The sequence below is a fragment of the Sebastes fasciatus genome, chromosome 6 (assembly GCF_043250625.1).
Source record: "Sebastes fasciatus isolate fSebFas1 chromosome 6, fSebFas1.pri, whole genome shotgun sequence".
Lineage (NCBI taxonomy): Eukaryota > Metazoa > Chordata > Actinopteri > Perciformes > Sebastidae > Sebastes > Sebastes fasciatus.
This window is the reverse complement of record NC_133800.1, coordinates 1,386,305-1,409,455: the sequence shown is the minus strand read 5'-3', so window position 1 is coordinate 1,409,455 and position 23,151 is coordinate 1,386,305. Positions and strand designations below refer to the sequence as shown.

At 47.4% G+C, this 23,151-nt stretch overlaps 1 protein-coding gene across 1 annotated transcript in view; it reads right to left on the bottom strand.

Annotated features, from left to right (window-relative positions):
• Window positions 1–21,916, bottom strand: part of citb (citron rho-interacting serine/threonine kinase b) — a 76,426-nt gene extending 54,510 nt beyond the window's left edge. The window contains exons 1-4 of the mRNA XM_074637080.1: window positions 21,600–21,916; window positions 6,841–6,941; window positions 3,943–4,086; window positions 3,690–3,809 (exon numbers count right to left, since the gene is read on the bottom strand). Of these exons, the coding sequence (XP_074493181.1) occupies window positions 3,690–3,809; window positions 3,943–4,086; window positions 6,841–6,849 (273 nt within the window). The 5' untranslated portion in view covers window positions 6,850–6,941; window positions 21,600–21,916. The remainder of the gene's footprint in view (window positions 1–3,689; window positions 3,810–3,942; window positions 4,087–6,840; window positions 6,942–21,599) is intronic.
• Between the last annotated feature and the right edge of the window lie 1,235 nt (window positions 21,917–23,151).

Here is a 23,151-nt window from a genome sequence, read left to right as displayed (position 1 = left end):
CTGAAGCGGGAAAAGCCAACACTAGGATCAGCATTGATTCATGGAGAGACCTTCGTCTGGTCAGCTAACATTACTGCCAAGCAGCTGAAATATAGAGTGATATTGTGCTTTTAGCTGACGTGTGTCGCCTCACTGTTTTGAGCGATGCTCCTTCATGTCTATTTAGAGCGAGCAAGCATGAGCCCGACGCTGACTTTCGTTGACTTAACGGCCACAGGTGTCGCTGTTAACAAGACATTCTGAAATTTACAAATAGTCCCTTTAAATATTTGCTTTGATTAAAATTAGTTTTTCTTATTAGTTAAGTTAAACAGGTCATAATTCCCTATGTAATATCTATTTCATATTTATGTGAAAGCATCTCCTACACAAACAACTGGATTTATTCTAGTTTCTATACTTCAAGCTTACATTTGATCGCATCATGATTAAGGGTTATACATTACCATTACCCAACTGCCCAATGTTCGTTTTTACTGAGTAGGGCTTGAACACACCATAATGTAACTTCCGTTAACGGAGCTCTACAGCTCTGTGCTGTCGGCAGACGAGCCGGTCGCTGTGATTGCTCTGAGCGGCATCATGGGACGTGTCCGATTGAGTTAGTTGTTCCAGATGTTTTAAGGTTGTTCCTCCAAAGCTGATTTCGGACTTACAAATTGCAGCTTTGTTTTCTTCACTCACGCTGAAGAACTTCCACACCGACGACATTTTATGTGTGACGTTACCAACTTTCCTGCTGTGTGCTGACGTAAAACTATCGTGTGGCGGCTGCACGTGTGTGTGACCAGCAAAAAACTGATATATGAATATGAGATTGCTGAAAACCGTCCAGCTTCGATCGGCTGCTGATTGAGTTTTCTATGAGCGGAGCGTTTTAAACGTCAATATCGTACGTAGCCAATCATGTTAATTGACTGTGGGAAGCCCAAATCGTTATCGTGATTAATATTCGATTAATTGTGTAGCTCTGAGAACGGCAAGCAGACATGGCCGTAAATAATGCATGATCGGTCTTCTAAATGTCTCCAACACGTTGTTTGTTCAAAAGAGAACTCTTCTGTCTGCATTCATTTAGGTCGACTAATACAACTTTAAAAAGCAGTGCAGGCCTGTACATCTTTCCACTGTCCACCTGTCCATCTTTCCATCTGTCCACCTGTCCACCTGTCCAAGTTTAACTGTAAACGTGATTTATTTTTCTTTAGGTCCAGTGCACTTGTTTGTGCACACATACGTACACATTACACAAATAGACTGACTTCAACACACCACCAGGACAGAAACAGTGGTTTCAGTTGGTGAAAGTGACTCTTTGCAGGTCTTAATTTGCTTTTTCTTTGGAAATGAATCTCTCCTGTTTGTTGATCCAACACTGTGAGCTTTCTGCATGAGAACGATAAACACTGCAGTCATGTGACAGAGCGTGGGAGACAGATGCTTTTCAAGATGAAATGCTGGATTTAGCCGGCGTAAATAAATACCCTGCTGAGAGGCACCAATGGGAACACAGAGCCAGCAGCAAACTATCCCCATCAATGTGAAAATACACACTATACTCTTTCTTTTAATCCTAATCTATCCATAGAGGGGTTGCTTTGGGAACTCCCCCCAGTTATTCACATCCAGTTATGAGGTGCTCAGATGAACCAGTTTGAAGGGGGGTGGGGGGTCTTATGAATATTCCCCTGAAAGGGTTCAGCTTTAACTTGTGTCTGAAGACAAATCTGGACCTTTATTTGGACAACCCCTGGACAGGAGACACAGACTGAGTCGTCACTTTTAATGCACGCCACAAATGTCGACCTAGCAGCCACAAAGTCTCTAGTTAGTTAGTTAGTTAGTTAGTAGCTCTGTGAAGCTGTAAAGTGTCACTCAGCTCATCGAGCTCTGCTCTACATCAACTATTTCTGTAGCTTTCTAAAACAGACAGTCTAACAGTCCTGCAGCAGCTGGCCAGTTGTGTGGAGGTGACAGAGTAGACAGGATTTGACTTTCTCTGTCAAACTCTCTGTTTTCATTTTTCCATTTCCGTCACTTCACATGCACAATCGAGAGCAACACCATGAAAGCCTTCGAGGAGAGACTGTCCCAAAGTGTGACCCGGTATTATCCCCATTTAGACAGCAAAGACACGCAGCCACAGAGGAGACAGGTCCGGCCGGCGGTGGGATGTAGGCCGGCTTTTTGACCCAGCTTTGACAGCTATAAATTTAATGCATCCTGTAACTACAACACAGCTTTACTGATGCGGGTAAGAGTATGCACAGTATATGATATTAAATGCAGATTTTTAAAAGCAGACCCGAATGCTACGAAGCTTCGACCGTTGCCATGGTATTCAACCTTCAAATCAGTATTTGAATGCTTTGTTTTTAAATTTCTTTTAATTTTTTATATATAAGTATGTAATAATAATATTTAAAAAATGTATAAATCCCCAAATACCCCATGAAATAAGGAATAATCCCACAACATTCTTCGTTATTCATATTCAATATTAATTGTTATTGGTTATTCTCAGATGGATATGGCTGTTTGGCACTGAAACGGGGGAGATGGAGACAGACAGACAGACAGAAGAACACGCCGCGCTGCACCGCGAAGCACCGCGAAGCACCACGAAGCACCGCGAAGTTTCAAATACCTTCAGTTATTTCTCACCGAAGCTTCGAAGCCCAATAAATGATATTGGGGACAGACCTACAGATTTTCATGACTTCCTCGCAAATAAGAAGTTGTCTTCCTCTAACACACTAATCACTCATTCCAGTAATGCTGTGTATGAGCCGAGGCCCCAGCACCTCATCACGACAGCCTGCCCACTGCATCAGTGCTCTCAACACTCGTAGGTATATGGCTCTCATCACCATGGCAACCACTGCACAATGTATTCAGTGCTTGGTAACCAGCAGCTCTAGTGTAGGCTGAGAAAAACAGGTTGCTTCTCTTTTACCTTTCTCAACACAAAGAAATGGTGCACGATGCCAGGAGGAGGAGGATTGTTCATGCTCTCTATCTGTCAGTAGCGGCTTAATTCTCACACACACACACACACACTGATCACATGTGATGTCAGTAATGAAGGGCTGCGTGTACAGTAAAGCTTGTCTGTTCCAGAGAGATTCACTGAGCTGACCCAGCAGACTCTGGATTCACTCTATAATTAACTGAGTCTGGTGCCTTCACCTGCTAATAAACAAATCAACTTTAAATGAGTTTATTCATTCATTGATTATTAAGTGAATTCACTCCTAAAACACTGAACATCTTCACACTGTAGATAAACTGCATCATTCTACTATTGTAAAAAGGTTCAAGGATTAAAAAACATTTCCATCAACAGGGTTCTACATTGAAAGGCCTTAGTGAACATCCATACAGAGAGCGCTGGATCCCACCAGCTGCTCCATCCCACTGACACCATGAAAATTATACTTTTAACCTGCTTCTCTTTTCAGAGATCATTCTGTTGACATGTCTGACTGATGCATTGCAGCACAGTTTCCCATCACTGCTCAGAAACACTGAGCTAAAACAGGAAGTGTTCTGCCACCTTAGACAGATCATTTCACTTCTTTTCTGTCCACAACAACCTGCTTCAAGAGTTGCATCAGTGATTGTAATGTTAGCCCACATTACTAGGAGTCAGTTTAGTGTATATGATGACAGCCAAGATGGCGTCCTACCTGCTCCTTGATCTCTTGGAGCTTGTTGCTCTGCTCCCGGATGTCATGGAGGAGCTGCAGAGCTTTGTCGTCCTCCTGTGACACCTCCATACGAGCCTGCTCCAAACTGCGCTTCAGACTCTGAAACCAAGACAGACATTATTTTCAGTCTGTTCAAGCTAAATACAAAATCCTAATCACTAATTGTGCACACAGACATGTGAAAACAGTCCCTGTGTGTGTCCACCGTCTAGCTCCACTCATAGCGACTCACAGTGCATTCTGTGACGTAGGTGGCAAGGTCCTGTTCCAGGATGGTCCTCTGGGTCTCTGAGGCCTTCAGCTCTATATCCTTCTGCTGCAGCACCGACTCCAGGTCAGACATCTTTCTCTGGACAAGTGAGATCTCCTGTTCAACCTGGAAACAGGAGCAGAGCATGGACCTCACGTTTCTCTCACACTTTGGTGCCATTTTATGAATGTCAGGGCCCATCGATAGGAGGAGATATACAGAGCATCACAGTGAAGCTGCCTGGCTAACTCAAATATGAACAACAATATTAGTAACAATACACTGGTAATGTGTGTGTGTGTGTGTGTGTGTGTGTGTGTGTGTGTGTGTGTGTGTGTGTGTGTGTGTGTGTGTGTGTGTGTGTGTGTGTGTGTGTGTGTGTGTGTGTGTGTGTGTGTGTGTGTGTGTGTGTGTGTGTGTGTGTGTGTGTGTGTGTGTGTGTGTGTGTGTGTGTGTGTGTGTGTGTGTGTGTGTGCAAGTGTACAAGCCTGCACTTGTTTGGTGGCACATGTCAATGGTAGCAATTGATGATACAGTTAGATGTGTCATTACAGCATTACAGGGCCTGAGGAGCATTTGGAAAGCAGACAACCAGCAGGGCTGGCAGCACCGCCACAGCAGCACTCAGTGTATGAAAGCACTAACACACAGTCAGTATCCACACACATGCTTACAACAAGACACTAACAGCAATGCTAACATCCTACTGGAGTCCAACATCAGTGCTAACAATCACTTTTCAAAAAGAGTTCCCATCTCCAGCACATTGAAGAGCCAGATGTTGTACAGTGGTCTGACAGTAGCATACAGTAGGTTAATGGATTATAGGAACAAACACTTATTACTGTATACTCTAACTCAGTTCATATTTAATGCTTGCAGATTTTTGCACTGCAACAGGCCAGTGATTCTACAGCATCGTCATCATTCTGAGCTCATGGAGGTGACGTTATGGCATCAGACAGATTCACTTCCCACCAGCAGGTTACCTTTTAAATACCCAGCTGAAATCTTACAACAATAAACTTGAAAAAAAAAAGTTTGGAAATTTGTGTTTGGTGGATTATTTCTCTGTTGTTATAATGCAAATGGTCATTGTATTTTACATGGTTGGAAAGCCTGTTAATTTACCTTCACAATGATGTCCAACTTGTAAGGATCATGCATTTGTGGGATGAGCTGCACAGCTGATTATGTGGGGCTGCCAAGTAAAATTTGCCAAAATTCTGCCACATGCTAAACACTGTATTCTCCTGCTATGCTGACTTTTGCCCCGATGGAGTAACAGCTTTTGGTGGGGGCAGTGTCATGGTGTGGGGGGGCATCTCCCTCACTGGCAAAACAAGGCTTGTAATCATTGAAGGCCATCTCAATGCAGTGAGATATCGGGATGAAATTCTGCAGTAAGTGGCGATCCCATATCTCCACAATCTGGGACCTAACTTCATCCTCCAAGATGACAACACTCGCCCCCACAGAGCCAGGGTTATCACAGACTACCTCCACAATGTGGGAGTAGAGAGAATGGAACGGCCTGCCAAGAGTCCAGACCTCAACCCAATTCAACACTTGTGGGATCAGCTTGGGCGTGCTGTACGTGTTAGAGAGACCAACACAACCACACTGGCTGACCTGCAACGAATCCTGGTTGAGGAATGGAACGCCATCCCACAGCAACGTGTGACCAGGTTGGTGACCAGCATGAGGAGGAGGTGCTAGGCTGTTGTGGCTGCGTATGGATCGTCCACCGCTACTGAGGCTCCTGACGTCGGATTAAATGAATAAAGTGTAAAATAGCCAATATGTCTTGTTTGTTCCTTGTTACTGATAGAGAGTTCAATCATCCAATCCACCAAACACCTCAAAACAAGAGTCAATACCAACAGGAGAATACTCTGTTGGCAGAGAATATTGGAAAAATTTTCTTGGGCGCTCCCCACTGCAGCTGTGCTGCTCATCCCACAAATGCATGATCCTTACAAGTTGGATATCATTGTAGAGGTAAATAAACAGGCTTTCCAACCATGTAAAATACAATGACCATTAGCATTGTAACAACAGAGAAATAATCACCCAAACACTAATTTCCAAACTTTTTTTTCTGAGTTTATGAGCAGAGTTTGTGCTTGTTGGATCTAAATGTGTGTGTTTATGGTGGGATGGAGGAGGTGAAGTGGTTCAGCTAACACCACAGCACGCTGCTGGGTGGGACGTACTGAACCACATCCTGATTACATGTCTAAATAAATATAGTCAACACGTCATGTTTGAATCCCACCAACCAGCCAGTAGAGCAGATCCACCAAAACATCGTCTTTACCACATCCAACTGTAAAATCAACTCTACTCTACTGATGAAGGTCATTATTTGTTCTTTTTGTATCACCGATAGAAACAACAGGTATTGTTGTAAAAAGGTAAACGTGGAGGGAGAAGAATAAAGAGATCTGATGCTCTCCAGAACAGCGTAACACCAGGATGTCGAATGCATCACTGATGTGTTGAGTCACAAACAATGTGAAGTTGTTGTTTTTAATGTGAAGTGTTCCAACATTCAGATTAAACCTCGCTCTCCACAGTTTGTCCACTGCATGGTCAAAATCATGTTAATACTCTTTTATTAGTATATATTTATCTGCAGTCGTTGTACTTTCACTTCTAATTTTACACCATGTTGTTTTGTGCTCAATCACACACCAGAAGGTAAAACTGAACAGATCCATGGACGGCTCCATTTTCGCAACTAGTCAGAGAGTGAGGTGGAATAGTACGACACATAAACACATACACACACACACAGAGAGTCCAGCTGAGCTACAGCATGGAGGCAAACTGACAGACAGAGGGCTGCTTGAACTCTTACCATGGGAAGAGTAATACCTGTGACATGTGGCCGGCTGGCTGCTTTTTGCTGTTTGTAATGAAGCTTTTCCACAGGAGACTGTCTGATGTAGAGAGCTGAAGGATGTGGACTCACTAATCTGGAGTAGAGGAGAGGAGAGGAGAGGAGAGGAGATAGGGAAGAGAGAGGATGAAGAGAGAGAAACATGATGGCAAACAACCCAAGGGCTGTCTCAATGCTCTTCTGCTAAAACACTTTCCTCTTATTATCATACATTAGACTCTGTCACTCTGTCAGTTCGAATAATGAACCTGACAACATGTGTCGCTGATGCATGCTATAGACTTCCTCAATCCAAATGATTACCTATCAAACAGGTAAACCAGGAACATCCAGGTCACAGGAATCAATCAATCATTACTAATAACACCTAATCAAACATGCTCAATGCTCTGTCAATGGTAAACAGTGTATTCTCCTGTTGGTATTGACTCTTGTTTTGAGTTGTTTGGAGGATTGGATGATTGAACTCTCTATCAGTAACAAGGAACAAACAAGACATATTGGCTATTTTATACTTTATTCATTTAATACACCGTCAGGAGCCTCAGTAGTGGTGGAAGATCCATACGCAGCCACAACAGCCTGGCACCTCCTCCTCATGCTGGTCACCAACCTGGTCACACGTTGCTGTGGGATGGCGTTCCATTCCTCAACCAGGATTCGTTGCAGGTCAGCCAGCGTGGTTGTGTTGGTCACTCTAACACGTACAGCATGTCCAAGCTGATCCCACAAGTGTTGAATTGGGTTGAGGTGTGGAACCTTGGCAGGCCGTTCCATTCTCTCTACTCTCACATTGTGGAGGTAGTCTGTGATAACCCTGGCTCTGTGGGGGCGAGCGTTGTCATCTTGGAGGATGAAGTTAGGTCCCAGATTGCGGAGATATGGGATCGCCACTGGCTGCAGAATCTCATCTTGATATCTCACTGCATTGAGATGGCCTTCAATGATGACAAGCCTTGTTTTGCCAGTGAGGGAGATGCCCCCCCAAACCATGACACTGCCCCCACTAGAAAGCTGTTACTCCATCGGTGCAACAATCAGCATAGCGTTCTCCACGTCATCTCCATATTTTGACCCTGCCATCCAACTTTGGCAGACAGAACCTGGACTCATCACTGAACATGAAATTCCCCCACATGTTCAGGTTCCATTGTCTGTGTTGCCGACGCCAGCGCAAACGGGCCTGACGGTGAAGGGCAGTCATTGAAGGCTTCCTGGTAGCCTTATGAGAATACACTCTTTACCATTGGCAGAGCATTTTGGAACATTTTTCTTGGGCGCTACCCACATAATCAGTTGTGCTGCTCATCCCATAAATGCATGATCCTTACAAGTTGGACATCATTGTGAAGGTAAATAAACAGGCTTTCCAACCATGTAAAATACAATGACCATTAGCATTGTAACAACAGAGAAATAATCAAACAAACACAAGTTTCCAAGCTTTTTTCCCCAGTTTAGTAATATATGCTCTAATACCAACAGAAACATTTAGCAGTGAAGGACTGAGTACTTCTACCATTTGTACTCCATGAGAGGGAGATGTGCACACACAGATAGATAGATCTATAGATAGATGGATGGATGGATGGATGGATGGATGGATGGATAGATAGATAGATAGATAGATAGATAGATAGATAGATAGATAGATAGATAGATAGATAGATAGATAGATAGATAGATAGATAGATAGATAGATAGATAGATGTATTGATGGATGTATTGATGGATGGATGGATGGATAGATTGATAGATGGAAAGATGGATGGATAGATGGATGGATAGATGGATGGATGGATGGATAGATAGATAGATAGATAGATAGATAGATAGATAGATAGATAGATAGATAGATAGATAGATAGATATGTGTTGTTCTTAGGAGAAACATACTGCGCTGACCATATTCTAGCTTAGCAGAGACTATAAATAGGCTGTGTGTGTTCACACAACAGCCTCTTTTACCACCGCTGGATATATTTGGCAGCTTTTGTGATCAGGAGGCAGGCAGGAGAAGGAGCGACGGAGGGAGGAGGTCTATTAAAAGCAGAGGCTCACCTCCCACTCCTCCTCCCTACAGTAACACACTCAACTCAGGCTCCACCAGCAGGAGGATTCTAGCTCTTATTACTGGTTGTCATTTATAAAGTCTGTTGTTATACAGTTTATTTCGGTGTTTTTGACTGGGCTCTACTGTGTATCCTGTCTGTGAGCAGCAGGACAGAACCATCACATCTGTGTCAGAACACAACGCTGAGCAGACGCTGCAGATGAACAGCAGATATCAGGAGTCTCTGGAGATGATTCTGGTTAATATCAGAAACAGAGTGATGTAATCATGGTGCACGGAGGGTCATGTGAGGGCTGAGCTGTTCAGTGACACACAGAAGGTGCCTCACAATACTGCTGTTATCCCAGTTTCATCAGCATGACATGATGCAGGAGCAGGTGGCTCATCATGAGTGATGATAACAAAGTGTTAGCTGAGGTAATCTTTCTCCAGAAACCTGCAGCCTGTAAGCCACCACATCAGTAGTTCCTGTGTGTTGCTCTGAAACCAGGAGGCAAGCTGGTTGGAGGAACCATTTTATGTCCCTGGTTCATGTCTCCTGGTGGCTCTCAGAGCTCCAACCCTTCTATATGTGCTGAGACACCAACAACGCTGCATGCTTTAGTGTTGTATACGTGTTAACAGTGTGGAGGTCTACAGCAGCAAGCCAGTGGTAAAGCTGCTGGTTACAGGCTGCCGTCCTAGCAGGAGGCACAGATGGGACTAAGATCTGGCTGTCTTCCTCTCAGACTCAGTGCTAGCTGACTGCCCATAATGAGCTGAGCTAACAGACTGTACAGCCGGGCCCCTCCTCTGCAATAATCAGCTCTCTGAAAGCAATTACTAACAACTATACTTTCAACAACTCATTACAGGTACAGAAGAGACAGGAGAGACCACTGAGCTGGTCTCTCTGTGTTGCACAATATTTACATATTCTTGTTATTGAACCGAACGTTGACTGATGATCATACGTTTGTTAGGAAAGCAACATAATCAGAGTATCTGCACTCACAACTACAGTTTGTTTATGAGCTCATCAACACGAACACTCAAAGGAACGCTGGCTCCAAGCTCAGACCAGCAGCTCTTCCTCTTCATGGGTTGAATAATGTGTGCTGCTCTGTGAGTCACAGTGGTTGAAGCGGAGGACGAGTCACAGTGTTGCTCTACATTCAGTCTACAGACTGACCAAAGCTAACCAGATCTACCAGAACTACCACAGCTACCACAGCTACTGTACCAGAGCTACCAGAGCTACTGTACCAGAGCTACTGTACCACAGCTACCACAGCTACTGTACCAGAGCTACAAGAGCTACTGTTCCAGAGCTAATGTACCAGAGCTACCAGAGCTACCACAGCTACGTAACCAGAGCTACCACAGCTACTGTTCCAGAGCTACAAGAGCTACTGTACCAGAGCTACTGTACCACAGCTACCACAGCTACTGTACCAGAGCTACAAGAGCTACCCTACCAGAGCTACTGTACCAGAGCTACCACAGCTACTGTACCAGAGCTACCAGAGCTACCACAGCTACTGTTCCAGAGTTACAAGAGCTACTGTACCAGAGCTACTGTACCACAGCTACCACAGCTACTGTACCAGAGCTACAAGAGCTACTGTTCCAGAGCTAATGTACCAGAGCTACCAGAGCTACCACAGCTACTTAACCAGAGCTACCACAGCTACTGTACCAGAGTTACCAGAGCTACCCTACCAGAGCTACTATACCAGAGCTACCACAGCTACTGTACCAGAGCTACCAGAGCTACCACAGCTACTTAACCAGAGCTACCACAGCTACTGTACCAGAGCTACCACAGCTACCAGAGATACCAAAGCCACTGTACCAGAGCTACTAGAGCAAGTAGAGTTACCAGAGCAACTAGAACTATCAGATCTACTGTACAAGAGCTACCAGAACTACCACAGCTAACAGAGCTACCAGTGCAACCAGAGTAACCAGAACTACGAGAGCAACCAGAGAAACCACAGATATCAGAACTACCAGAACTACCAGCGCTACCAGATCTACCAGAGTACCACAGCTACCAGAGCAACCAGAGCTTCCAGAACTACCACAGCTACCAGAGCAAGTAGAGCTACCAGAGCAACCAGAGCTACTGTACCAGGGCTACCAGAGCTACCAGAGCTATCACAACTACCACAGCTGCCAGAGCATCCAGAGCTACCAGAGCTACCAGAGCAACCACAGATACCAGAGCTACCATAACTACCACAGCTACCAAACCTACCAGAACTACCAGAGCTACCAGATATACCAGATCTACCAGATCTACCAGAGCAATCAGAGCTACAAGAGCAACCAGAGCTTCCAGAACTACCACAGCTACCAGAGCAAGCAGAGCTACCAGAGCAACCAGAGCTACTGTACCAGGGCAACCAGAGCAACCAGAGCTACCAGATCTACCAGAGTAAAAAGAGCTACCAGAGCAACCAGGGCTACAGTACCAGAGCAACCACAACAACCAGAGTAACCAGAGCTACCAGAGCAAGCAGAGACACCACAGCTTCCTGAGCAACCAGAGCTACCAGAGCTACCCCAGCTACAAGAGCAACTAGAGCAAAAATAGTAACAAGAGCTACCACAGCAACCAGAGCTACCAGAGCTGAGGGCGCTACGACAGCTACCACAGCTACAAGAGCAATGAGAGCAACCAGATTTACCAGAGCTACCAGAGCTACCAGAGCTGACCAGATCTACCAGAGATACCAGGGCTGACCAGAGCAACCACAGCTACCAGAGCTACCACAGCAACCAGAGGTACCAGAGCAACCAAAGCAACCAGATCTACCCGAACTACCAGACCTACCAGAGCTACCAGATAAACCACAGCTACCACAGCTATCACAGCTACCAGATCTACCAGAGCTACCAGGGTTACCAGATCTACCAGAAGTACCAGAGCTACCAGAGCAACCAGAGCTTCCAGAACTACCACAGCTACAATAGCAAGTAGAGCTACCAGAGCAACTAGAACTATCATATCTACTGTACCAGAGCTACCAAAACTACCACAGCTAACAGAGCTACCAGTGCAACCAGAGTAACCACAGCTACCAGAGCAAACAGAACTACGAGAGCAACCAGAGAAACCACGGATACTAGAGCTACCAGAACTACCACAGCTACCAGACCTACCAGAACTACCAGCGCTACCAGATCTACCAGAGTACCAGAGCTACCAGAGCTACCAGAGCAACCAGAGCTCCCAGAACTATCACAGCTATCAGAGCAAGTAGAGCTACCAGAGCAACCAGAGCTACTGTACCAGGGCAACCAGAGCTATCAGAGCTATCACAGCTACCACAGCTACCAGAGCTACCAGAGCTGCCAGAGCTACCAGAGCAACCACAGATACCAGAGCTACCATAACTACTACAGCTACCAGAGCTACCAGATCTACCAGTTATACCAGAGCAACCAGAGCAACCAGAGCTACAAGAGCAACCAGAGCTTCCAGAACTACCATAGCTACCAGAGCAAGCAGAGCTACCAGAGCAACCAGAGCTACTGTACCAGGGCAACCAGAGCTACCAGAGCTACCAGAGCTATCACAGCTACCACAGCTACAAGAGCAACCAGAGCTTCCAGAACTACCATAGCTACCAGAGCAACCAGAGCTACTGTACCAGGGCAACCAGAGCTACCAGATCTACCAGAGTAAACAGAGCTACCAGAGCAACCAGGGCTACAGTACCAGAGCAACCACAACTACCAGAGCTACCAGAGCAAGCAGAGACACCACAGCTTCCTGAGCAACCAGAGCTACCAGAGATACCAGGGCTGACCAGAGCAACCAGAGCTACCACAGCTACCACAGCTACCAGGGCAACCAGAGCTACCAGAGTAACCAGAGCTACCAGAGCTGCCAGAGCTACCACAGCTTCCTGAGCAACCAGAGCTACCAGAGCTATCCCAGCTACAAGAACAACTAGAGCAAAAATAGTAACAAGAGCTACCACAGCAACCAGAGTTACGGGGGCTACGACAGCTACCACAGCTACAAGAGCAACGAGAGCAACCAGATTTACCAGAGATACCAGAGCTGACCAGAGCTACCAGAGATACCAGAGATACCAGGGCTGACCAGAGCAACCAGAGCTACCACAGCTGCCAGAGCTACCAGAGCAACCAGAGCTCCCAGAACTACTGCAGCTATCAGAGCAAGTAGAGCTACCAGAGCAACCAGAGCTACTGTACCAGGGCAACCACAGCTATCAGAGCTATCACAGCTACCACAGCTACCAGAGCTACCAGAGCAACCACAGATACCAGAGCTACCATAACTACTACAGCTACCAGAGCTACCAGATCTACCAGATATACCAGATCTACCAGAGTACCAGAGCTACCAGAGCAACCAGAGCTCCCAGAACTACCACAGCTATCAGAGCAAGTAGAGCTACCAGAGCAACCAGAGCTACTGTACCAGGGCAACCAGAGCTATCAGAGCTATCACAGCTACCAGAGCTACCAGAGCTGCCAGAGCTACCAGAGCAACCACAGATACCAGAGCTACCATAACTACTACAGCTACCAGACCTACCAGATCTACCAGATATACCAGTTATACCAGTTATACCAGAGCAACCAGAGCTACAAGAGCAACCAGAGCTTCCAGAACTACCATAGCTACCAGAGCAAGCAGAGCTACCAGAGCAACCAGAGCTACTGTACCAGGGCAACCAGAGCTACCAGAGCTACCAGAGCTATCACAGCTACCACAGCTACAAGAGCAACCAGAGCTTCCAGAACTACCAGAGCTACCAGAGCAAGCAGAGCTACCAGAGCAACCAGAGCTACTGTACCGGGGCAACCAGAGCTACCAGATCTACCAGAGTAAACAGAGCTACCAGAGCAACCAGGGCTACAGTACCAGAGCAACCACAACTACCAGAGCTACCAGAGCAAGCAGAGACACCACAGCTTCCTGAGCAACCAGAGCTACCAGAGATACCAGGGCTGACCAGAGCAACCAGAGCTACCACAGCTACCACAGCTACCAGGGCAACCAGAGCTACCAGAGTAACCAGAGCTACCAGAGCTGCCAGAGCTACCACAGCTTCCTGAGCAACCAGAGCTACCAGAGCTATCCCAGCTACAAGAACAACTAGAGCAAAAATAGTAACAAGCGCTACCACAGCAACCAGAGCTACCAGAGTTACGGGGGCTACGACAGCTACCACAGCTACAAGAGCAACGAGAGCAACCAGATTTACCAGAGATACCAGAGCTGACCAGAGCTACCAGAGATACCAGAGATACCAGGGCTGACCAGAGCAACCAGAGCTACCAGAGCTGCCAGAGCTACCAGAGCAACCAGAGCTCCCAGAACTACCACAGCTATCAGAGCAAGTAGAGCTACCAGAGCAACCAGAGCTACTGTACCAGGGCAACCACAGCTATCAGAGCTATCACAGCTACCAGAGCTACCAGAGCTGCAAGAGCTCCCAGAGCAACCACAGATACCAGAGCTACCATAACTACCACAGCTACCAGAGCTACCAGATATACCAGATATACCAGAGCAACCAGAGCTACAAGAGCAACCAGAGCTTCCAGAACTACCATAGCTACCAGAGCAAGCAGAGCTACCAGAGCAACCAGAGCTACTGTACCAGGGCAACCAGAGCTACCAGATCTACCAGAGTAAACAGAGCTACCAGAGCAACCAGGGCTACAGTACCAGAGCAACCACAACTACCAGAGCTACCAGAGCAAGCAGAGACACCACAGCTTCCTGAGCAACCAGAGCTACCCCAGCTACAAGAGAAACTAGAGCAAAAATAGTAACAAGAGCTACCACAGCAACTAGAGCTACCAGAGCTACCACAGCAACTAGAGCTACCAGAGCTACGGGCGCTACGACAGCTACCACAGCTACAAGAGCAACGAGAGCAAACAGATTTACCAGAGCTACCAGAGCTGACCAGAGCTACCAGAGATACCAGGGCTGACCAGAGCAACCAGAGCTACCACAGCTACCACAGCTACCACAGCCACCAGGGCAACCAGAGCTACCAGAGTAACCAGAGCTACCAGAGCTGCCAGAGCTACCATAGCTTCCTGAGCAACCAGAGCTACCAGAGCTATCCCAGCTACAAGAACAACTAGAGCAAAAATAGTAACAAGAGCTACCACAGCAACCAGAGTTACAGGGGCTACGACAGCTACCACAGCTACAAGAGCAACGAGAGCAACCAGATATACCAGAGATACCAGGGCTGACCAGAGCAACCAGAGCTACCACAGCTGCCAGAGCTACCAGAGCTCCCAGAACTACTGCAGCTATCAGAGCAAGTAGAGCTACCAGAGCAACCAGAGCTACTGTACCAGGGCAACCACAGCTATCAGAGCTATCACAGCTACCACAGCTACCAGAGCAACCAGAGCTACCACAGCTACCACAGCTACCAGGGCAACCAGAGCTACCAGAGTAACCAGAGCTACCAGAGCTGCCAGAGCTACCACAGCTTCCTGAGCAACCAGAGCTACCAGAGCTATCCCAGCTACAAGAACAACTAGAGCAAAAATAGTAACAAGCGCTACCACAGCAACCAGAGCTACCAGAGTTACGGGGGCTACGACAGCTACCACAGCTACAAGAGCAACGAGAGCAACCAGATTTACCAGAGATACCAGAGCTGACCAGAGCTACCAGAGATACCAGAGATACCAGGGCTGACCAGAGCAACCAGAGCTACCAGAGCTGCCAGAGCTACCAGAGCAACCAGAGCTCCCAGAACTACCACAGCTATCAGAGCAAGTAGAGCTACCAGAGCAACCAGAGCTACTGTACCAGGGCAACCACAGCTATCAGAGCTATCACAGCTACCAGAGCTACCAGAGCTGCAAGAGCTCCCAGAGCAACCACAGATACCAGAGCTACCATAACTACCACAGCTACCAGAGCTACCAGATATACCAGATATACCAGAGCAACCAGAGCTACAAGAGCAACCAGAGCTTCCAGAACTACCATAGCTACCAGAGCAAGCAGAGCTACCAGAGCAACCAGAGCTACTGTACCAGGGCAACCAGAGCTACCAGATCTACCAGAGTAAACAGAGCTACCAGAGCAACCAGGGCTACAGTACCAGAGCAACCACAACTACCAGAGCTACCAGAGCAAGCAGAGACACCACAGCTTCCTGAGCAACCAGAGCTACCCCAGCTACAAGAGAAACTAGAGCAAAAATAGTAACAAGAGCTACCACAGCAACTAGAGCTACCAGAGCTACCACAGCAACTAGAGCTACCAGAGCTACGGGCGCTACGACAGCTACCACAGCTACAAGAGCAACGAGAGCAAACAGATTTACCAGAGCTACCAGAGCTGACCAGAGCTACCAGAGATACCAGGGCTGACCAGAGCAACCAGAGCTACCACAGCTACCACAGCTACCACAGCCACCAGGGCAACCAGAGCTACCAGAGTAACCAGAGCTACCAGAGCTGCCAGAGCTACCATAGCTTCCTGAGCAACCAGAGCTACCAGAGCTATCCCAGCTACAAGAACAACTAGAGCAAAAATAGTAACAAGAGCTACCACAGCAACCAGAGTTACAGGGGCTACGACAGCTACCACAGCTACAAGAGCAACGAGAGCAACCAGATTTACCAGAGATACCAGAGCTGACCAGAGCTACCAGATATACCAGAGATACCAGGGCTGACCAGAGCAACCAGAGCTACCACAGCTGCCAGAGCTACCAGAGCTCCCAGAACTACTGCAGCTATCAGAGCAAGTAGAGCTACCAGAGCAACCAGAGCTACTGTACCAGGGCAACCACAGCTATCAGAGCTATCACAGCTACCACAGCTACCAGAGCTACCAGAGCTGCCAGAGCTACCAGAGCAACCACAGATACCAGAGCTACCATAACTACTACAGCTACCAGAGCTACCAGATCTACCAGATATACCAGATCTACCAGAGTACCAGAGCTACCAGAGCAACCAGAGCTCCCAGAACTACCACAGCTATCAGAGCAAGTAGAGCTACCAGAGCAACCACAGATACCAGAGCTACCATAACTACTACAGCTACCAGACCTACCAGACCTACCAGATCTACCAGATATACCAGTTATACCAGTTATACCAGAGCAACCAGAGCTACAAGAGCAACCAGAGCTTCCAGAACTACCATAGCTACCAGAGCAAGCAGAGCTACCAGAGCAACCAGAGCTACTGTACCAGGGCAACCAGAGCTACCAGAGCTACCAGAGCTATCACAGCTACCACAGCTACAAGAGCAACCAGAGCTTCCAGAACTACCAGAGCTACCAGAGCAAGCAGAGCTACCAGAGCAACCAGAGCTACTGTACCGGGGCAACCAGAGCTACCAGATCTACCAGAGTAAACAGAGCTACCAGAGCAACCAGGGCTACAGTACCAGAGCAACCACAACTACCAGAGCTACCAGAGCAAGCAGAGACACCACAGCTTCCTGAGCAACCAGAGCTACCAGAGATACCAGGGCTGACCAGAGCAACCAGAGCTACCACAGCTACCACAGCTACCAGGGCAACCAGAGCTACCAGAGTAACCAGAGCTACCAGAGCTGCCAGAGCTACCACAGCTTCCTGAGCAACCAGAGCTACCAGAGCTATCCCAGCTACAAGAACAACTAGAGCAAAAATAGTAACAAGCGCTACCACAGCAACCAGAGCTACCAGAGTTACGGGGGCTACGACAGCTACCACAGCTACAAGAGCAACGAGAGCAACCAGATTTACCAGAGATACCAGAGCTGACCAGAGCTACCAGAGATACCAGAGATACCAGGGCTGACCAGAGCAACCAGAGCTACCAGAGCTGCCAGAGCTACCAGAGCAACCAGAGCTCCCAGAACTACCACAGCTATCAGAGCAAGTAGAGCTACCAGAGCAACCAGAGCTACTGTACCAGGGCAACCACAGCTATCAGAGCTATCACAGCTACCAGAGCTACCAGAGCTGCCAGAGCTCCCAGAGCAACCACAGATACCAGAGCTACCATAACTACCACAACTACCAGAGCTACCAGATATACCAGATATACCAGAGCAACCAGAGCTACAAGAGCAACCAGAGCTTCCAGAACTACCATAGCTACCAGAGCAAGCAGAGCTACCAGAGCAACCAGAGCTACTGTACCTGGGCAACCAGAGCTACCAGATCTACCAGAGTAAACAGAGCTACCAGAGCAACCAGGGCTACAGTACCAGAGCAACCACAACTACCAGAGCTACCAGAGCAAGCAGAGACACCACAGCTTCCTGAGCAACCAGAGCTACCCCAGCTACAAGAGAAACTAGAGCAAAAATAGTAACAAGAGCTACCACAGCAACTAGAGCTACCAGAGCTACCACAGCAACTAGAGCTACCAGAGCTACGGGCGCTACAACAGCTACCACAGCTACAAGAGCAACGAGAGCAAACAGATTTACCAGAGCTACCAGAGCTGACCAGAGCTACCAGAGATACCAGGGCTGACCAGAGCAACCAGAGCTACCACAGCTACCAGAGCAACCAGAGCTACCAGAGCTGACCAGAGCTACCAGAGATACCAGGGCTGACCAGAGCAACCAGAGCTACCACAGCTACCACAGCTACCAGAGCAACCAGAGCTACCAGAGTAACCAGAGCTACCAGATCTGCCAGAGCTACCACAGCTTCTTGAGCAACCAGAGCTACCAGAGCTATCCCAGCTACAAGAGCAACTAGAGCAAAAATAGTAACAAGAGCTACCACAGCAACCAGAGCTACCAGAGCTAAGGGGGCTAAGACAGCTACCACAGCTACAAGAGCAACGAGAGCAACCAGATTTACCAGAGATACCAGAGCTGACCAGAGCTACCAGAGATACCAGAGATACCAGGGCTGACCAGAGCAACCAGAGATACCAGAGCTGCCAGAGTTACCAGAGCTGCCAGAGCTACCAAAGCTACCACAGCTACCAGAGCAACCAGATCAACCACAGCTACCAGAGCTACCACAGTAACCAGAGTTACCTGAGCTACCAGAGCTGACCAGAGCTACCAGAGATACCAGGGCTGACCAGAGCAACCAGAGCTACCAGAGCTGCCAGAGTTACTAGAGCTGCCAGAGCTACCAAAGCTACCACAGCTACCAGAGCAACCAGATCAACCAGATCAACCACAGCTACCACAGTAACCAGAGTTACCAGAGCTGCCAGAGCTACCAAAGCTACCACAGCTACCAGAGCAACCAGATCAACCACAGCTACCAGAGCTACCACAGTAACCAGAGTTACCTGAGCTACCAGAGCTGACCAGAGCTACCAGAGATACCAGGGCTGACCAGAGCAACCAGAGCTACCAGAGCTGCCAGAGTTACTAGAGCTGCCAGAGCTACCAAAGCTACCACAGCTACCAGAGCAACCAGATCAACCAGATCAACCACAGCTACCACAGTAACCAGAGTTACCTGAGCTACCAGAGCTACCAGAGCAACCAGCGCTACCAGAACTACAAGAGCTACCAGAACTAACAGAGCTACTGGAGCTACCGCAGCTACCGGAGTTACCAGAGCAACCACAGCTACCACAGCTACCAGAGCTACCAGAACTACCACAGCTACCACAGTTACCAGAGCTACCACAGCTACCAGAGCAACCGGAGCTACCACAGCTACCAGAGCTACCAGAGCAACCACAGCTACCAGAGCTACCAGAACTAGCACAGCTACTAGAGTTACCAGAGCTACCAGGGCTCCTGTATGGGCTGTAGTCAGCACTCAATCACACACCTGTTGTAGTATTGTTGTGGCACCGATTTTCTCTGAAAATCAGCTCACAGTCCTTCTACCAGCTTCCATCCGTCAGCCCATCCTCTCATTGTCATGACAACAATAAATTAATAATACCTCAGTCCTTGGTTTCCTGCTAACCACCACCAGATTAACCTGTGCCCAGAGCTACCAGAGCTGCCAGAACTACCAAAAGTACCACCACCAGATTAACCTGGGTCCAGAGCTACCAGAGCTGCCAGAGCTGCCAGAACTACCAAAACTACCACCACCAGATTAACCTGGGTCCAGAGCTACCAGAGCTGCCAGAACTACCAAAACTACCACCACCAGATTAACCTGGGTCCAGAGCTACCAGAGCTGCCAGAGCAACCAGAGCTACCACCACCAGATTAACCTGGGCCCAGAGATCCAGAGATGCCAGAGCAACCAGAGCTACCACTACCAGATTAACCTGGGCCGATCCCTAAATCAATCTGATCTTAATATTACAACAGAGCTGCATTATAGGACCATAAATCATGCATGTGAATGTCTGACTGCATTTAAATACACATTAATAGACTGTTTTACAGTGACTTTTAGAGTAGTTAGAAACACAGAGGTTTAACTAGCGGCTTGAAGGTGCTGCAACAGGAGTTTCTTCTCCTGATGGTTGATTCATCAGGACAGAAATAGCTGCATTTTGTTGCATGAGCTATTAAAGGAAAAATCCACCCTGAAATGGTTAAAAAAGTGGAACGTGTTGCAATAGAAGAGGAGTTAATCCGGTTAACTAAAGCCACAGATAGCCTTTATTATCCCTCAACTCTCCGGTGACATCTCTGATGCATGGCGACCATCCTACATACTGTAACAGGGGGGTTAAAAACAATGTTAGTTTTCACTGAGCTGCACCTGACTGCTGCCACTGATGCATTAACCAGAATATCACAATTTATAAAAGCACGCTGGGCACTTGAAAAAATCCAGTCCATAGTTATATCACAAATCCAGATGACAAAGAGGATCAGTGTGGGCTTCTAAAGGAGGCTTCTGGGAAAATGACACTTGAGGAGATGGAGCAGTAGAGCTCTCTCTCTTTCATCACATGATCTCACATTAGCAGTGACAGATGTGGTGGTTTCTCTTTGGTCTATCTGGTGTGCCTCCACCAACAGATCCAGACGTGACTAACCATGTATATGATGAACTTATAAAGCATGCTCCCCATTAAGCTTGAATCACATCATCTGGTTGGTGTGCATAGGAATATATAGACTATATAGACCAGCACGATGTCTCTTTGGTCATTAATATTCTGTCCTGTCAGTGCTGTAATTCGTGATCCAGCTGAATAGGCTCCAGAACGAAGCAGCGAGCTTCCTTCACCTCTCCTCCACCCTCGGCTAAACCTGCTGTTACCATAGAGATACTTTCCTCCAACCACAGCCTTTATCCTGTCAGACTTTTTCACTCTGACTTTGTCATTTCAGCTTTCTTTTCTGGACTGAGCTACTACAGCACCATACCAACTGAAAACCCTAAAGAATAGACATTCAGATAAACTTTGTCTCAGAACTTCCTCAGTGTTGGTAGAGATTTATCAGCATGCAGCGGTCTCATTATGATGGTGATATCCATCTGTATGAGTGTATCAGCTACAGTAAGCACAGCAATGGAGAGAGACGAGCAAACAAAGACACAGCATTTCAGTGTCGTGACCAAGAATAGCTCATTCCTGATAGACAAGATACAGCTGCTGCATGAGCTCGCTGCTCCCAGCGAAGCATTCTCATCACTCTATGAACCCTCTCAGCTGTCAATCAATCAGTCAACATGCTGACTGTAGCAGTCCAGAGCTGCTGGTTTCACCCCCCTCACCCGTCCTTATCTCTGATAGTAAAACAGTACTTACTCAGAGACGGCTACAGCTGGCAGCTTGTCCACGCAGCTCCTCAGACGCGGCGGCAGCTCGTCGTCCAGTAAGCCCGTTCATGTGGGGTCTCCCTGGGAAGCCACCAGCCAGAATGAGAGCTTCGCTGGTTCATCAGACTGGGGGCTGTCATCCTCGCTAGGGAGAGAGAGATGAGCTGTGGCAGGGCAGAGAGCTGGAGGCAGACTGAGAGGAGAGAGGGAGGGACTGGACCATTACACTAACATGCTATTGTAGAGTAATGCAGCAGAGCGGTGATCACATACTGTAGAGAGTGAGAGGAAGCTCCCACCCTCTCCCTCATCCTCACCACCCCCCCAACTCTCTCCTCCTCTCCCTGTACTGCAGCAGCCGTCACTAATCACACTGATGGATGCTGCGTTAACAGTCAGCTCCTAACAATCTACTGTACCTTCATGTCAGTTACTAAAAACTGAGATCAATTCAGAGGCTGGAACTAGACTGAAGCTACAGATATCACATTAAACTAGAAAACCTCAGGAATCCAACGGTAACCATGTCATGCTTGTTGGTAAGGAGGTTAAATAACGCTTCAAAGTTGGGCTAAACTCCGAAAGACTGTCATGTCCATTTTCAAAGGGGTCCCTTGACCTCTGACCTGCAGATCAGTGAATGTAAATGGGTTCTATGGGTACCCACGAGTCTCTCCTTTACAGACATGCCCACTTTATGATAATCACATGCAGTATAAATGTGTTATTGTGTCCTAACTTAAAATGGTGTGTTTGAATATTTCAGGTATACTGGGGTCCCTAAACAGTGTTGAATTCCATACATTGGGTATCACTGTAAAGCTGAGACTCTTGTGGATCCAATGAGCCCAACTGTATTCATGTGTGATGATGTTAGTCCCCATAGGAGACATTTCATTGACCTCACTATATAAATTGACCTGTGGTGACCTCTAGGATAATCACAGCCTCATGAAACTTTACAGCCATAAAGTAGAGACCTAGAGCATTCAGAGGTTGGATGGATCAAACTAGAGACCTAGAGCATTCAGAGGATGGATGGATCAAACTAGACACCTAGAGCATTCAGAGGATGGATGGATCAAACTAGAGACCTAGAGCATTCAGAGGATGGATGGATCAAACTAGAGACCTAGAGCATTCAGAGGATGGATGGATCAAACTAGAGACCTAGAGCATTCAGAGGATGGATGGATCAAACTAGAGACCTAGAGCATTCAGGGGATGGATGCATCAAACTAGAGACCTAGAGCATTCAGATGATGGATGGATCAAACTAGAGACCTAGAGCATTCAGAGGATGGATGGATCAAACTAGAGACCTAGAGCATTCAGAGGATGGATGGATCAAACTAGAGACCTAGAGCATTCAGAGGATGGATGTATGGATCAAACTAGAGACCGAGAGCATTCAGAGGATGGATGTATGGATCAAACTAGAGACCTAGAGCATTCAGATGATGGATGGATCAAACTAGAGACCTAGAGCATTCAGAGGATGGATGGATCAAACTAGAGACCTAGAGCATTCAGAGGATGGA